This window comes from Leopardus geoffroyi, chromosome D4 (assembly GCF_018350155.1).
Source record: "Leopardus geoffroyi isolate Oge1 chromosome D4, O.geoffroyi_Oge1_pat1.0, whole genome shotgun sequence".
Lineage (NCBI taxonomy): Eukaryota > Metazoa > Chordata > Mammalia > Carnivora > Felidae > Leopardus > Leopardus geoffroyi.
The window spans coordinates 19,609,147-19,627,394 of record NC_059342.1 but is presented as its reverse complement, the minus strand read 5'-3'; the positions used below and the strand labels follow the sequence as shown (position 1 = coordinate 19,627,394).

Genomic DNA, 18,248 nt, shown 5'->3' with positions numbered 1-18,248 from the left:
TGGATGCTTTTTTCTTTCCTGTTTACGTGCCCCCCATTCATTCACTGGTCCCGCGCTCTGCCTCTGTTTGATCTCATTAGTGTGATCTCATTAGTTTGATCTCATTGAGTTCATTAGTGTGATGCCCAGGTGACTAGATCCAAAGAGGTGCCAAGCATTGACTGCTCCTGCCCAGCAAGACTTTGTTGAAACACAAGCCAGTGCAGTTTATTGTCTGCTGCTTTCGTATTTTTATATCTTTTTACATTTATTTTTATATTTTGTATTTTCTACTCACCAAATGAATATATAAAAGCTGCACAGAAAGCCGGGAGGAAGGGGACCTGTTGCCTGATTCTCTTTCCTTCTCGTGTCATTAACCTCACAAATTAAGATTTCTTCTTGTTTTTGTTGTGGAAAAAACTAGCGGGGATTCTGATTTGATGATTACGCCTATGGTTGGGCCCTCAGAGCAAGCCATTGTCCCATGGGTAAGGATAATAAACAGAGGCAAGCTGGATTTTTTTCTTGTGTACTTTGAATTGCTTGGGAGAGTAAAGATATCAGTTTTTTTTTTTTTTTTAAATAAGTTGTTAATTGGTAATGAGAAACAATTCTGTAGTTCTTTTTCTACCAAGAGGTGCTACTTTTTAGATGCTTTGGGGTTTTTTTCCCCCAGTATTCAAGGTTGGAATTGTAAAATAGTCCTTTTAAACTCTTCCGGTGAAGCTCCTTAAAATGGGTTGAGGCATTCACATTGTAGTGTTAACTTTGGAGTTGGAGGAGTCCAGAGTGCTGATTAAGAGTCATCTGAAAATGATAAAGGAATTGTTGACCCAGAACCTTGGGGCTAGAAATCATCTTCCGTCGTAACTGTGCGAGGCTTCTGCGTTTACGCGGACATCTGCAGTCATTTAAGAGTGCTTCTATGAAAACCGTAATACTCATTTGAATTTTTCTTGATTGTTTATAAAGATAATAATGAAATCCAACCACCAGAAAAACAAAATGAAATTGGGACAGCTGCTGTATTCCTAGTTTTAGTTTTCCTTTTCTCTTTTCTTGTTTTTGTAAGCACCTCGTAGGTAGGAAGTGGCAATGAGGATGCCCCTGTCATCCCGTGTTTTAATATTATATTCTTCCAAATGTAATGTGCAAATAGGTACTTTCAGTGTTTTTCTACACTGTTAGGGGAAGACAGAGACATTTGTTTTTTGGAAATCTCAAAGAAGCCTGAAAGTGAGTGAGAAATATTCAGAAATGAAGTGACGTACGAAAGAAGCCACCCACATTTGGAGAAAGGAAGTTTTCAGAGTCGTAGTGTTGGATAAGTTGTGGAAGAAATAGAGTGTCATTCAGTGACATGATCTCATCTTTCTGTCTTCTTCCTTCCATGGTCATTGGTAGCTTTGAAAGGATTGCCCTCAGGCTTACACTAACAGAAAATAGATGTTGAAAAAGAGAAAAATAAGAGCACAGAAGAGAAAAATCCAGTAACAGTAAATTTCTATATCATGTTATTTATTAGTCAAGAATGAGCAGACAGAAGGAGTGTCACTGTGACTTCTCGGAATTAGGTGATTCCTTGGGATAACTGCCACTGATACAGTTGATGCTTTTATATATATATATATGTTATATATATATATAACATATGTGGCATATATGTGATATATACATATCATATATATATGGTATATGGTATATATGTGATATATATCAAAAATATATGATATATACACACACACACATATATACAGCACATATATATATACACACTCACACACTTCATTTTAAAATGAAAGAAAATGTGTAGAACTTTCTAGGCGTTTTTCCTTCCTACGAATGGCATTTATGTAAGCGCATTGTCATTTCCAGATCCAGATCCTGCCTAGCAGCCCAGCTTCCTGGCAGTCTTGCAGATATTCTCCAGGGAAGAGAGCTTTATCAAGTGTTTATTCTCTTCAAAAGATGCTGATTTCGTTGTGTTTGCCATAAGATATGTGGTTACAAATACACTATCAAAATTCCACGCTGGGTGGCTTACGAAAAGGTGACAGGGTTTTTTGTTTGTTCGTTGGTTTTGTTTTGTTTAAGCTCATCTGCCCCTGAAATGGACCCTCCTCCCTGCAGTTTTGCTGAGTGTTCTCTACAGGTGGCCTTTCTACCCCTAGTGATGTGCCCTCCTGGGATGCCCCTCCAGCAGGCTGTTTGGGGATGCCACATCCAAGCCGCCCTGTCTGGTTTCATTGTCTGTGAAACTGAGAAGGTGTCATGGTCTGACGATGTGTTTTGCTGTTGTCCGTCTTTCAGGGACAGGAGAGAGCGGCAAGAGTACGTTTATCAAGCAGATGAGAATCATCCATGGGTCAGGCTACTCTGATGAAGACAAAAGGGGCTTCACCAAGCTGGTGTATCAGAACATCTTCACGGCCATGCAGGCTATGATCAGAGCCATGGACACGCTCAAGATCCCCTACAAGTACGAGCACAATAAGGTAGGCGTGGATCCGCACGGGATCGCTGGTGTAGCCATCCACGGCGCGCAGGCACCCTTCACAGGTCTGGGATGTGCAGTGGGTGGGTTTTGAAGTGCGTGTTTTTCATCTCATCTTAAATGGGACTTTTAATGGTTCAATACGTTCCTTAAAGTTTTTTTTCCCCTTAAATCTTTAAAGTCACATCTATGCACAATTAGAGTTGTGTTCTTAGCAATACCGATGAAAGACATTATTTGGATGTTCAATGGTATAAAACATAGGGGACGCCACACTACATTAAGAAGACAGTTTGTGAGTTCAAGACAAATTGACCAAGGTGAGTGAATTCAGAGAAGAGGCAGCAGCCTTGTTTCAACCTCCCACTCTTTGTGCTTCCTTGGCAAAAAAAAAAAAAAAAAAAAAAAAGAACAAAAACAGCTTAAGAGCATTCTGTCCGGTTTAATTTTGGATTTCGTGACTTCCTTTCAGTAGTGCCACAGGCTTAATTTTATTTCAAAATAGGCCCATCTGTCACTTCCAATAACCTTTCAAACACGTTTCTCTGCAATTGTGTTCAAGTAATGCAAACTTCTAACGTCACTGGAGAAGGGGTTAGGAAAAAAAAAAAACAACAAATTTTTTCAGGGCTTGGAGGTGTTGATTTTATCGTAAGCTGGTAAAGCCTCGCCTTGTGTTGACAGAGCACTAAATTTGTACCTACACTTGCTTTAGGGCTTCATCAGAACTTCCACTCTCCCTCAATACGCTGGAGAATCTACTCTTAGAAATGGTTCCATACACCCGGATCAATATGTAACAGCAAGAAGCTGGCATGCCCGCTGTGACTCATACACTAGGATTTAACTCAAAGTGAATCATAGGTAAAATAAAGCAGTGCTGTGTACCTTCACTTCTGTTACCATTGAGAAGCTTCTAACTATACACATCATCTTAAAATCAGGCATTTATTTTTCTTGGATGTTTTCTTGAAATCGACTGGCTGTTTCTGATGTAACTGATGCTCTCGCCCTTAGTTTGCCGAGGGCAACAAGAGAGCGTGTCCACAAATAGCAGAGAGGCCCTCCACAAAGAACCCTCAAGAGTGAAAAAGATCTGGGCAGCTTTATGAGCCTGGGAACGTGTTTGCTTGAACCACATGAGGCTGCCTGGATATCTAACCAGTCTACATGTAGAAGGATCAAGGCTGTTTTTCCCCACTAAGAAATCTCAGTGTAGTGAATTTCTGAAATAGTGGCACACTGGTTTTGTTGCAGTGGGAGGAAATTCTGTTGAAGGAACTGCCTTTAATACCAGTGACTTTCCCAATCCACAATTAGTTGATAATATCATGATCTGATGAATTCTGGCCGAGTTACCACATGTGTGCTATGATGTACGGTTGACCCTCGAACAATGTGGGCATTAGGGGTGCTGATCCCCCATGTGGTCAAAAATCCACGTATAGCTTTTGGTTCCTCCAAAACTTACTAGCTTATTGTTGACTAGAAGCCTTACTGATAACAGAAACAGTTGATTAACACATATTTTGTGTGTTATACGTATTATACACTGTATTGTTACAAAAAAGCAAGCTAGAGAAAAGAAAATGTTATTCAGAAAATCACAAGGAAGAGAAAATACACTTATAGTACTGTACTATCAGAAAAATCCATGTATAAACGCACCTGCAGGGTTCAAACCTGTGTGTTTTTTTAAATGTTTTTTAAATTTTTTATTATTTATTTATTTATTTATTTGTTGATTTGTTTGTTTGTTTATTTATTTATTTATTTATTTATTTGAGAGAGAAAGAGTGCAAGTCGGGGAGGGGCAGCGAGGGGGGGGAGACAGAATCTGAAGCAGGCTCCAGGCTCTGAGTTGTCAGCACAGAGCTCTACGTGGGGCTTGAACTCACGGACTGCGAAATCATGACCTGGGCTGAAGGCAGATGCCCAACCGGCTGAGCCACCCAGGTGCCCCCAAACCTGTGTTTTTTAAGGGTCAGATGTGTCTATGTGTATAACTGGCAATATGTGTTAAATATATAACGTATTGCCAGTTTACACTGTATAATATAACGCAGTATCTCTTCCTGATGCAGAAAAATCATCTTTCTTGGATATTCCAGAAGAATGTTTCAGGATCTTGCTTTGATGGTAGCTTTTCATTTGAAGATCATTTATTGTACCATCCTGTAGAGATATAGAAGACAGAGTGGGATGTCTGCTTTATTCGTATAACACAATAAAGAATATTTAAGAGCATGTGAACTCTTTGTATCAGTTCTAGTTAAGTAGAATTTACTGTGATGAACACCACTCGGTTGAAAAGCAATATCATAAAAAGTTAAAATGTTACGATTTTTCTCAGCTATCATAATTACCCTGTGGAATCTTCTGCCCTCTCTTGGTTATTTCACATACTGCCTGACACAATGACATGACTGTGTGCTGACCTCTGAATTTCTCAGTATGTTGAATCCCCTTTAATTTGTAATATAAATTACCCACTCGTTCCATTTTCTCTACACATTACACATATTCTGAAGCATCACTCCTTACTTCTAAGCTCTGCCCACTCCTTGCCTTTGTCAATGCTTACTAAGGACCTAAAGTCTTCTTTCTCTTGCATCCAGCTGCTACATCCTCCTAGAGTCCTTCTCTGCACACCTCCCCCCTTCCATTGGGTAAGTAATCCCACCCTCCTTTAGCAGAAGCCGTAGAGGAGTGTTTATAATTGTCTAGTTTGTATTCTTATGATGACTTGGGTGTTGATCTTATTTTCCCCACTAGACTCCAAGCTCCTTGAAGGTAGAGGATGTATCCATTGCACCTCAGCATCCTTCACTGACCCTGGTGTTGTACCTTGTGTGTAATAAAGGCTCAAAACAACCCTGTTTTATGAACAGGCAAATCATTACAACATTAGACCCCTGAAAGCTCCCTCTTCTGCCCCCGAGTTGTAAAAATCGTTATTCAGATCAGCACATAGCTGTTGAAATGGTTTTATGTGCAAAAGCAAATAAAAACTGTGCTTTCAGAGGTGCAGAGAAGTTTCATTAGGGCTGGGCAGAAATTTACAATTCAGAAAGAGTCAAGGGAGTAGCTGAAGGAGAGGCACTTTGGGGTGGAGGGATGGCAGGGATAAATGTTGAGAAAAAGGAATGTGACTGTGTTGGCCAATTTAACTTGAACAGAATTTTTAGGAGAACTGGAAAGTAAAATCAAACTGGTTTAGAATGTGTTTCTGAAAGGTTTTGAATCTAGGCTTAGAAGTTTAAATTTTATTTTCTTGTGTTTATGACACCCATTTAATAATAATATGTTTTGCTTAGAATTTTCTACAGAGGTTTCTGGTTACAATATGCTCTCTGTTTAATAAATAGTTGAGGGATTTGGTGTGCAGGTTATTAGCAATTACTTGGAAGAAATGTGCTGTGACTTATATTATTTTGTGACACTAAAGACTTAAAAAACTTAAAAAACATAGTTTTTATAAAGGCTTCTTTGCATCTATGTCCACGTCGGCCACAGTGTTTGGTAGTAGCATAAATAGATACAAAAACTTGCTAACTGTGTACTTGCCTCTGAGTTCATGTATTTTATAAAGCAAAATGTAGCTTACAAATAGAATGGCGTGTTCTTAACTGGGAAATTGTCACAGTTTTGTTTGCTGTGAAATTGGTTCCAGCAATGAGAATACCACAGCAGAATACTGGAATTTCTCTGGCTCCTGCATAAGTGTTACTACACTGAATTGAGAGTCCCTCCAGTTAGCTGGGGGGCTGGTGCAGTGGTCATGGGGAGTCCAGGCCATGGTCTCTGCCCTAGATGGTGGTGTAGCAACCCACGCCTTTTTGTAGAACTTACAACCCAGGGATTCACTAGCTCTGGAGTAGCTTGTAATAAATTGGAAACTTTTACCAAAAATAAAGATCAGTTCTTCTCTGAGTATCTGCTCTCCCATTCTTGAATTTTCTCTGCCAAGTGAGTAACGTTTACAGGTGAGCCGCTTGGGCTCCGCCCAAGTGAGAGAACAGGTCCGAAGACGACTTCTCACTATACTGTGAGCTAGGGTTTGTTTATTCCTAAATATTACTTTACCATATCCCTAAACACAACTGTTGATAGCTGATGTTAAAAGGGATTAAATATTTGTTGCTCAGTCAAATCAAAAGATACATTTAAGCCTCCACTAGGTGCAAGGCATTCTACGAGGTTCCTCTGTCATTTTTAAATTGATATTTATTTTATTTTTTATTTTAGAGAGAGGGAGAACCAGCATGTCCATGAGCAGGGGCAGGGCAGAGAGAGAGAAAGATAGAGAGAGGGAGAGAGAGAGAGAGAGAGAGAGAGAAAATCTTAAGCAGGCTTCACGCTCAGCTTGGAGCCTGACACAGGGCTCAATCCCATGACCCTGGGATCATGACCTGAGCGGAAACCAAGAGTCTGATGCTCAACCAGTTGAACCACCCAGGTGCACCATCCTCCATCGTTTTTTACTGTCCAAAAGGGAGAATGTCCATCAGTATTATCTTATAGTTTCCTCTCTCAAACAGACGTATTCTTCTGATTATTCGTTGTTTGGGTGCTGAAATCAGCTCTTTGTAAAAAAGGAGAGATTAAAAAAAAAAAGTTTCTGTGCTCACATGGCTAAGAACTCCGTTGAATTACAGTGTGGGAAATAGGTCAGATATTGACCCGTGATTTTTATGTATTTATTATCTTTATCTGGCAGTTCCTGCATCGCCTTGTTGATATTTTATATGCATGTGCTTTATTTTCTCGGATTGCAAATGATGTCACAGTAAACAGACCTCTTGTTTTGTAATTCGCTGTCTCTGCATCATGTGCCGAATGTTGTGAGAGCTTTTTTTTTTTTTTTTTTTTTCATGGAGTAAATGACCCCAGATTAGCAGATCCTGGTATCCTTTTTATCGTTGTTTCTGGATAGTTTCTGAGAATTTTGAAATCAAGCCATTCTTAGGGCAGTTTCAGAGGACTCATAGACTTTGCTCTTTTGTCTGGTCCCCGGAGGAGAATAGAATGTAATGCAATGCTTCTTCGTGCGATGAATTCAAGACTGTTGAGTCAAAGTCAGACACTGTCACCTTTTCTTTTAGTTTCTGCTTTTAGACTCGGAAGTCCCAGATGACTGGGCCTCCCTCGGCACCAAATTGACTAGCCAGGAGTTTGCAGGCCTGACACCCGTTTCCCTTTTTCCTGGCCAATGAGTGCCACTGAGAATACATGTTACTACGGCATCTCTGTCCTCCCTCTAAGAAAGGACTTTTCACCAGGAGAGTGCCTCGTTAAACACTTGCACAGCTGTCTGAATTTTCTGCACTTCCTGAGAAATCTAAGATCCCAGAAGCCACGTTTCAGGAGAAACACGTAGCGAGAATTCTGGGGGACTTGCTAACTTACTGCTACTTTTGATCAGTTGAACAAAAATTCCCAGACTCCCTTTTTCAACATGAAGGAATTTTCTTAGTTTACCAAATGCTCAGAGACTGATTTCATTTTCGTATTTGTCACCAGAATAAGGACATAATTAAAGCAGAACGTACTAAGTAAGTATTTTCATGTTTCTCTAAAGAGTTGTATCAGGCAGTGTTCTGTGCTTATAAGCAACAGAGAACCCTGGCTAAGTTAAGAAGGGCTTAACAAGAACAGGAGGTGACCCCGAGAAGCGTGGAGAAGTGGAAAGGCTAGTTCCTGGAAACCAGGGCAGGTCTAGGGAACTCCTCTGTGACACGGATGAACTCTGACCATTTTCATTCTTCTTTTACTCCGCTCGAGGATCGGATGTCTGGGGAAACTTGTCTGAGAGGTCTGGCCTGGATTCTGTGCTAGCTTTTTGGACAAGGCTGGGCAATTTGATTGACAGTTCCTGAGGGAAGTCAGGGTACAGTTACTAAGAGAAGAGAATGATGTTGGCACAAATCACAATTACCCACTGCAACATCATCCTGCCAGTTTAGAAAATAAAATGACATGTGGATTCTCTGTGCAAGAAAACCCTCCAGTTTTGCTCGGCATTCGCTAAGCCTGTTTTAAAGGACAGCTTCTTACTCTGGGCTTGTTCAGAATGGGGGCATGGAGGTCCGTGAGTTCGAGCCCCGCGTCAGGCTCTGGGCTGATGGCTCAGAGCCTGGAGCCTGTTTCCGATTCTGTGTCTCCCTCTCTCTCTGCCCCTCCCCCGTTCATGCTCTGTCTCTCTCTGTCCCAAAAATAAATAAACGTTGAAAAAAAAAATTAAAAAAAAAAAAAAAAGAATGGGGGCATGGAGAGGTTGAGGGGTTCGTGACTTAGTAACAGTTATATATGATGCAAGTAGCTGAGTTTGAACCCAAGCTCTGAAGAGCTGAGTAACCTTGGGATTGTCACATTTTTTTCCCTAAGCCTAAATTTCTTTACTCTCTAAGCCTGGATGTCCCCATCTGTAAAGTGCAGCAGCTAATAATAGGATTGTTGCAAGGGTTAGATAGATAATGTATATGAAAATATAGATGATAAATCAAAAGAGTTTGCAAGTTGTTAGAAGATGAATTAGCATGAGGGGTGGGGACGACCACTGTTAATCTTCTATATTAAGAATCAAACAAGCAAGGATCGCCTGGGTGGCTCAGTCAGTTGAGCGTCTGACTTCGGCTCAGGTCGTGATCTCATGATTCATGAGTTCGAACTCCACATTGGCTGTCTGCTGTCAGCATGGAGCCCACCGCAGACCCTCTGTCCTCTTCTCCCTCTCTGTCTCTCCCTGCTCACTCTCTTTCTCTCAAAAATAAGCATTAAAAAGGAGAAGGAGAAGGAGAAGGAGAAGAAAACAAGCAGAAAATAACTTAAACAGCATGGCCGGATTTAGGATGTATTTGAAGGGAACTTTCCTTAGAGTGACAGTCATTGAAATGGGGCAGCAAGGAAGGTAGGGAAATCCCCTTATCTGGATGTGTTCAAAAACAGAATGTATTTTTAACATGTGAAATTCTTTAAGGCAGTTTTGCTGAAATAAGACCGGATGGACTGGACACCCTCTGAGATCCTTTCCAAGTTGGTTTTTCCTTGTGTTGATTCTCTGATTCCAAAACGCTGAGAAAGAAATGATGCTGTTGTTAACTTGTTATAATTTATTTATTTATTTATTTTTTAATTTACTTTTGAGACAGAGAGAGACAGAGCATGAACGGGGGAGGGGCAGAGAGAGAGGGAGACACAGAATCAGAAGCAGGCTCCAGGCTCTGAGCTATCAGCCCAGAGCCCGGTGTGGGGCTCGAACTCACGGACCGCGAGATTGTGACCTGAGCTGAAGTCGGACGCTCAACCCACTGAGCCACCCAGGTGCCCCAACTTGTTAGAATTTAAATCTCCCACCTTTCTTGAACTTTGTGCATTCTAGAGCACTTAACAAAAACAAACAAATAAATAAAATAAATGAAGCCAATAAACAAGAGATTCAAAGTGACAGTGATCTCTAGCGGATGGAGATTTTGCTTTCTTTACATCTAAATCTCATAAGTAATTACAACATTTACATCTATGTAGGTTTTTTTTCTTTTTAAATGGTGTTCAAAGGTGAAAATCAGATGCAAGTATTGGGGATATTGTCAGTGGTAGTATTTCTCTCTCTCTCTCTCTCTCTCTTTCTTTCTTTCTTTCTTTCTTTCTTTCTTTCTTAAATGTTTATTTCTGAGAAAGAGACAGAGTGTGACCAGGGGAGAGGCAGGAAGAGAGGGAGACACAGAATCCGAAGCAGGCTTCAGGCTCTGAGCTGTCAGCACAGAGCCCGCCGCAGGGCTCGAACCCACGAACCGCGAAATTGTGACCTGAGCCGAAGTTGTACGACCAACTAAGCCACCCAGGTCCCCCAATTTCAATTGGGTTGTTGGCTGCTGGCCACCAAAGACAGTCTGCAACATCTCCTAGGAAAACTTTCTACTCCTGTGTCTACAAATCTGAGAGTTTTCTTTCTAATAAAGAGCCTAAAGGAATATGGACACCTTTTGCTACCAACTTGATCTGAGGTTGGTTTACACCTGTCTCATTTCTCTGTAGGACTCTTGTTGGGAGTTGAATCACCACTGATTCTCTAGTACTCGGCTTTTAGAATCTCTTTGCTTATGGTCTTTTCTCTTTTTTTTCTTAAAGACGTTTTTAATTGATATTTATTGGGGGGCGGGAGGGGCAGAGAGAAGGGGAGACAAGATCCAAAGTGGGCTCTGTGCTAACAGCAGAGAGACTGACACAGGGCCTGAACCTGCATACTGTGAGATCATGACCTGAGCCAAAGTTGGACACTTAACTGACTGAGCCAGCCAGGCGCCCCTGGTCTTTTCTCTTTTAATATCTGGCAAATACTTTCCAGCCACATTTTTTGTCTCCTTACTCTGTCCTTGTTTCTTTATTCATTTTATATCCATGACAGCCATGTAAAAATAGAAGATGAATGTAAGATTTGTTAAAAATCCCTATTTCTTGGCTACAGTTATTCTGTAATCCTAAGGCACGCCATAGCATTTATCCAGGATGAGTGTCTTGAGTTCCGTTTTATCAGAGGAGGACTGAAACAAAGAAGGAGTTTAGCAAGTAGATTGAGGCTGAGCATTTTTTTTCTCTTTCTTTCTTTCCTTTTTTTTTTTTTTTTGTTGTTGTAATTTTTACACTCAGAAAAGTACACACATCATCAGTATCGAGCCATGTGTATTTTTCCATTGTGAGCACGCTTGCGTCCACGTCTGCTGATCTAGATCAGTATGACCAAAAGCTCAGACACTTCCTTATGCTTCCTTCCAGTCAGTGTCCCCAACTCCTAAAGGGTGACCCCCCCATCTTGACTCCTAATACCGTAGATTAGTTGTGTTAGTGTTTGAACTTTGTATGTATGAGTGCAAGCATGTAGTATATGCTCCTGTGTATCTGTTTTTTTCTGTTCCACATTTGTGGCATTCACCCATGTTTTTACTTGTCACTGTGATTCATTTACTCTCATTTCTGCATGTATAATAGCAGTGTCCCATAGAGCTTCATGAAAATGTTTTATGTCCGTGCTGTACAATATGGTAGCCACCACCCCCCACATGTGGCCACTGAGCCTATGAAATGTGGGTACTGTGACTGAGGAACTGAATCTTTACTTTTATTTAATCTTATTAATTTATATTTAAATTTTTTTTTTTACTGTTTTTATTTATTTATTTTTGAGAGAGAGAGAAACCACAAGCGGGCGAGGGGCAGAGAGGAGACACAGAATCCGAAGCAGGCTCCAGGCGCTGAGCTGTCAGCACTGAGCCTGTCGCGGGGCACGGACTCACGAACCGTGAGATCATGACCTGAGCCGAAGTTGGTAGGTTAAGCAACTGAGCCACCCAGGTGCCCCTTAATTTATGTTAAAATTTACATGTGACTAGTGGCTCTGTATTGGATAGCACTCTTGTATTATATTCCATATGCCAAAGTTTGCTTATATTTATTATTGTTAATATAAGTTTGGGTGTTTCTGGCTCTTGCAAATAATTCCAGTATAAACATTCTTGTACCTGTCTTTTGATAAACAAAGGTGTGCATTTCTTCAGGCTAAGTACCTAGGATTTGGAATCGCTGAGTCAGAAGATATCCATCTGGTCATTTTCAGGATGTAGACACTACCAAAGATTGTCCAGAACGATTGTATCAGTTTACATTCCCACTAGCCATCCATGAGAGTTCTAGTTGTTCCATATCCTTGACAGTTCTTGGTATTGTTAGTCCTTTTATTTTAGTTAATCCGTTAGCTAGATAGTGGCATCACGTTGTTGTTTCAGTTTGTATCTCTTTGATAACTAGGGATGCTCAGCACCTTTTCATATGTTCATTGGCCATTTGGTTATTTAAAAATTTTGTTAGGGGCGCCTGGGTGGCTCAGTCGGTTAAGCGTCCGACTTCAGCTCAGGTCACGATCTCACGGTCCCTGGGTTCGAGCCCCGCGTCGGCCTCTGGGCTGATGGCTTGGAGCCTGGAGCCCGCTTCGGATTCTGTGTCTCCCTCTCTCTCTGCCCCTCCCCCGTTCATGCTCTGTCTCTCTCTGTTTCAAAAATAAATAAACGTTAAAAAAATTAAAAAAAAAATTTTTCCTAATGTTTATTTTTGAGTGAGAGAGACAGCACAAGCGGGGGAGGGGTAGAGAGAGAGGGAGACACAATCTGAAGCAGGCTCCAGGCTGCGAGCTGTCAGCACAGAGCCCTGCGTGGGGCTTGAAACTCACAAACTGTGAGATCATGACCTGAGCTGAAGTTGGACGCTTAACCCACTGAGCCACCCAGGCACCCTGCTCTTTGGTTATTTAAAAAAATGCTTGGGGCGCCTGGGTGGCTCAGTCGGTTACGCGGTCGACTTCGGCTCAGGTCATGATCTCGCGGTCCGTGAGTTCGAGCCCCGCGTCGGGCTCTGTGCTGACAGCTCAGAGCCTGGAGCCTGTTTCGGATTCTGTGTCTCCCTCTCTCTGACCCTCCCCCGTTCATGCTCTGTCTCTCTCTGTCTCAAAAATAAATAAACGCTAAAAAAAATTTTTTTTTAATGCTTTTTACTTTTTTTATTTGCTGAGTTGTCTGATTCCTCATATTTGTAGGAGCCTTTTATATATTAAGGAAATATATTTTTCTTTCTTTTTTTTTTTTTTTTTTTTTTTTTTTTGAGAGAGAGGGAGAGTGCAAATGGGAGAGAGGAGCAGAAGAAGAGACAGAGACAGAGAATCTTAAGCAGGCTCCATGCCCTGTGCAGAGCCCAACACAGGATTCGATCTCAGGACCATGAGATCATGACCTGAACTGAAATCAGGAGTGGGAAGCTTAACTGACTGAACCACCCAGGTGCCCCAGGGATACACATTTCTGTTGAGTAAATGTGTTGCAAGTTATCTTCTCCACTTCTTGGCTTGCTTTTTATTTCCTCTTGGTTCCTTCACTGGACAGAAGTTCTTATCATTCCCCCCCCCCCCAACCCCTTCTGATTAGTGCTTTTTGAATCCTTTTTAAGAAACTTCTGGCTACTTTAAAGTCTTGTAGATAATCTCCTGGTTTGTCTTCTAAATTGTTTGCTGTTTTTCGCTGTTTACAGTCAGCTCTAAACTGCGTTCAGATGGACTGTAGAGTATGATGTGAGGCAGGGGTAAGTTTTCTTTTTTTTTTTTAAATGTTTGTTTATTTGTTTATTTATTTTTAATTTTTGAGAGAAAGAGCAAGCCAGGGAGAGGCGGAGAGAGAAATCCTATGCAGGCTCCATGCTATCAGCACACAGCTATGGGGCTTGAACTCACAAACTGAGATCATGACCTGAGTTGAAACCAAGAGTTGGAAGCTTAACCGACTGAGCCACCTAGGTGCCCCAAATTTTATTTTCTTTATATGGATATTTAATTAACCCAACTCATTTATTGAAAAGACCATCCTTTACCAAGTGCAATACAGTTTCTATCACACAGTTACAGATCAAGTGAATGTGTATATGAGTTTGTTTCTGAATTGTCCATTCTGATTCATTAGTTTATTTGTGTCAATACTGTCTTAAAGACTAATCTTAGCATTGAGTTTAAAATCAGACAGATTAAGTCATTCAGCTTTGGTTTTCTTCTGGAGGTTGTACAAGTGCTGAATGTATTTGCTTGTAATTAAAGGTACCTTTAAGAACATTTCTTTAACTAATGGTAGGTTTCCCAGGATGAATCCGAATATTATGATTATTCTCTGTAATACAAGTGACTTCCCCTTCCTCGAAACCTCAGTTCATTTTCTCATTTAACCTGCAGTTGACTGCATAGCTCAGTAGGAGGACATCTATTTTTCTCAGATTAATAATGTGACATTTTTATTATCAATCAGTCCATTTACAGAGGGTGATGGAGCTGCTGTGTGGTTTTGTCCCTCTTCACTTGGGTCTTGTTCTTTCTCACTTCAGCATTTCCTTCAACCAGAGTGGGGACTGGCCTGTGAAGGCGGGGGGGGGGGGGGTTCTACCAAGTTCCCCTCTCACAAACCCCTTTTCAGGCAGCACTGCTCCCCACCACGTAGATTTGGAAGATTTGGCACTAATCCCTTATGTCATATCTTCACTCTCCAAGGCCTATTGGAAGGCTTGACCAGGCTTACTTGGACTTTCTTTTTGTTGTTGTTGTGTAGTCTCCAGCTGTTGTGGAAATTGACCATCTTTTGTGGCTCAATGTGAGAGCTGTAGGTAGGTTAGAGGGTAATAATGCAAACTGGTTTTGCCCTTTTGTTAACTACAGTACTTTAATCCTATTATGTAAAAGTTTTATTCATTTATGTCTTAATGAAGATACTGGGAAGCAACTCATTTTGGTGAAGCAGAGTATTAAGCGCAGGCAGAGCTGTAGACGTTCCATATCCACACACACATACGTGTGCACACACCGGTGTGTAATTGATAGCTGGTGCATTAGAGATGACCTTTGCAGGGAGTTTGGGTGGCTTAGTCGGTTAAGCGTCCAACTTCAGCTGAGGTCATGGTCTCGCAGTTTGTGAGTTCGAGCTCCCCCGTCGGGCTCTGTGCTGACAGCTCAGAGCCTGGAGACTGCTTCGGATTCTGTGTTTCTCTCTCTGCCCCTCCTCCCCCACTCTCTCTCTCTCTCTCTCTCTCTCAAAAATAAATAAATATTAAAAAATTTTAAAAAAAGAAATGAGCTTTGGACACTATTTATATATGGGGGTAAAACTGATGAAATAGCAGTGCCCTCTCCGTATTGTCTGCCTGTAATGACTGTCTGTATATAACGCTTCCTCGGCTTAGTAATGCCCAGTCTGCTTTGCGTGGCCCACCTCATCTGGAAGTAGCTGATCTCATGTGTCTGTCTTCAGCTAATCCATATTGTTTAAAATCGGATGAAAGGAAGGAAATTGACACTTGAGGTTGGAGTTAGGGCTTTAATCATTCACATGTAGCACAGTATTTGGCATGAGGTTCTACTCTGTTGAATGAATGAACAAGTGATTGTTTACTGTATGATGATGGGTTTTTATGTGCAGGGTGGTACGCTGTCGTATTACTGGGGCCTCACACCACGAGGCTTGAAATCCAGCTCTTTAACAACATTGCCGTATGATTGAGTAAATTAATCTCTCTGAATTCCAGTTTCCTTATTTGTAAAATTACGGTGATGATGATGCTTACTATGCTTACTTCACAATGTATTGCAAGAATTAAATTATAATAGTGAAAATATGAAAAGCCGAAAAGGTGTCCATTGTTTTATTTTTTTATGTTTATTTAATTTTTGAGAGAGAGAGAGAGAGAGAGTGAGGGAGGGGCTCAGAGAGAGGGAGAGAGAATCTGAAGCAGGTTCCATGCCGTCAGCACAGAGCTGGATGTGGGACTTAGTCTCATGAACTGTGAGATCATGACCCGAGCCGAAATCAAGAGTCAGACGCTTAACTGACTGAGCCACCCAGGCCCCCGGAAAAGTTGTCCATTGTTAAATGGAGATGTTGTTCTTTAATTTAGTCATTCAACATATATTTACTAAGTACCTCCTATGTACTAGTCAACAGAAACCACTTTGGCTGTTTTTGAAAAAGGAAATAAACAGTGAGTGCTCTAAGGAATATTACCAATCTGTCCAAACTGGAGAGAACTCTGGGTAAGCAATCTTTCTCTAAAACCCCTTTCATCTGCTCAGACCTTGGACGTCCAGGGACTGACAGCCACCATATAAAATACATGTGGCATAGTTTAACACATTTTAGTAGGAAGTTGTGAATCTGGTCATTTGGCTGTTCCTACTTAACTCATGGCAGAGCATCACATAAATACTTTCCTTGTTCTTTTAAACCAAGTAATGCATGATTTTCCCCTTTAATTTTAAAATAATGCATCTATTTTTCAATTAGAGAGGCAGAGTGTGTTTGTTGGGACCAAGGAAAGTGAATGCCTAATGAAGTCTGGAGTGATCTAGGGAGTGAGTGAGAAATGCTAGCACTTTTCTTTGGCATTTTCACCTCACTGAAGAAGTAATTTCAGTTCTGGCTTTACTTTTCAGTATTATAGAAATGTAGCGTAGAGCTTGCTGAGTGTTTTGCAAAGCAACAGTTTTGCTTATCAAAGCCATGTGTATCAAAGCCTAAAATCGTGCTTCTGAGAAGCTATACTCTGTCCTTCTCTACGATACTGTTTTACTCTAAATCACTTAGCACCTGCTACATAACTGGGCTTTTTGTTGTTGTTTTTTGTTGCTTATGTTGTTAATATCCATAAGATTTTCATGAGTTCATCAGTGTATTTCCAAATAAGGAATGTACTTGAAAAGATAATGTCATGTTATATTAGGATACTTTCCTCTCAAGGGATTAAAAAAAAAAAAAAAGTCATTCATTAAAAGCTATGATGACTAGTTTTGGCTTGATACATTGTAAACTTATATTTGGAACACACTTATTTTCCTGATTTTCTGTTTCTTGAGGTAAATTTGCGAAGAAGATATCTTTAAGTTGTTGCCGCCTCTGTTTTGTAAGACGACCATGCAATTCTCTTGCAATGCCGTATTGTTAGTTTAAAATGAAAAATGGCCTAAGGGGAGCGGCATTCCCGGAATATATCAAGGAGGTGGTATCACTGCAGAGTCACAAGAGGGTTAGATTGGTTCGGCAGGCTGTCTGCTTTGTTCAGTGTTCTTGCATCCTCTGTGGTAGAAAGTATAATGGTATGGAGCTGATTGTGGTAGATGCTAGCATGTCTGGGAGGGAGAGTGGCTGTGCAGGTGATTGTTTTCTTTGTGCATTCTTGATGGTACTGGGCACTCATTTTTACTCTTTTTTTTTTTCTTCAAGGTTTATTTATTTTTGAGAAAGAGAGAAAGCAAGAGAGCAGGGGAGGGGCAGAGAGAGAGAGGGCGACAGAGGATCCAAAACGTGCTCTGTGCTGACAACAGAGAGCCCGATGAAGGGCTCGAACTAACGAACGGTGAGATCACGACCTGAGCTGAAGTCGGACGCTTAACTAAGCCATCCAGGTGCTCCTCATTTGACCTTTTGTCGCTGTTTTGCTGTTGGTTCACAGACTGTGTCCATGGCAAAGGGATGAGAATGTGTAGCTGTTTGGTTATAGTACACTGCAGTCAAAGGCTCACTGAAGTGGGGTTTGTTAAAACACTTTTGGATTCATGGGGCATCTGGGTGGCTCAGTCAGTTAAGCGTCTGACTTCAGCTCAGGTCATGATCTCGTTGTCCGTGGCTTCGAGCCCCGCATCAGGCTCTGTGCTGAAGCTGAAAGTCTGGAGCCTGCTTCGGATTCTGTGTTTCCATCTCTCTCTGTCCCTCCCCCTTTCACGCTCTGTCTCTGTCTCTCAAAAATAAATAAATGTTAGAAAAAATTAAACAAAAATTTTTTTTTGATTCATTTATTCTTCATTGGTCTTTGGTCCTGTATTCCATATCACAATAGAAACTAAATTTAGTGTTAGCAATGTTGTGAAAAGTTTTAGGAATTTTGGTCTTAGGCAGGCCAAGTGCCATGTCAGTACAAAGATACTTTTTCATTTTAGAGAATATAATAATGGCATCAAAATGGCCAGTGCCATATACTTTGTGGATAGGCTGTACGATGTTGTGCATTTGTGCCTGGCCATGGGTCAAATGGTGGCCCCAGGGGAGACTTGCCTTTTTCCTTGTACAACAAACAGCATGTTTTTGCCAAATGCTCCACTCAGTTGGGATGCCTTTTCCTAATTTGCTCAAAAGGTTCCATATAGTCCCTTGGTAGCTTTGGATCATCCTACCTAAACTTGAGGTTGGAAACTCTGATTTCATAT

At 41.1% G+C, this 18,248-nt stretch overlaps 1 protein-coding gene across 3 annotated transcripts in view; it reads left to right on the top strand.

Annotated features, from left to right (window-relative positions):
* GNAQ (G protein subunit alpha q) overlaps window positions 1–18,248 on the top strand; it is a 317,449-nt gene that overhangs the window by 105,414 nt on the left and 193,787 nt on the right. For all 3 annotated transcript variants that reach the window (XM_045469051.1, XM_045469052.1, XM_045469050.1), the window contains exon 2: window positions 2,293–2,477. In XM_045469051.1, the coding sequence (XP_045325007.1) occupies window positions 2,293–2,477 (185 nt within the window). The remainder of the gene's footprint in view (window positions 1–2,292; window positions 2,478–18,248) is intronic.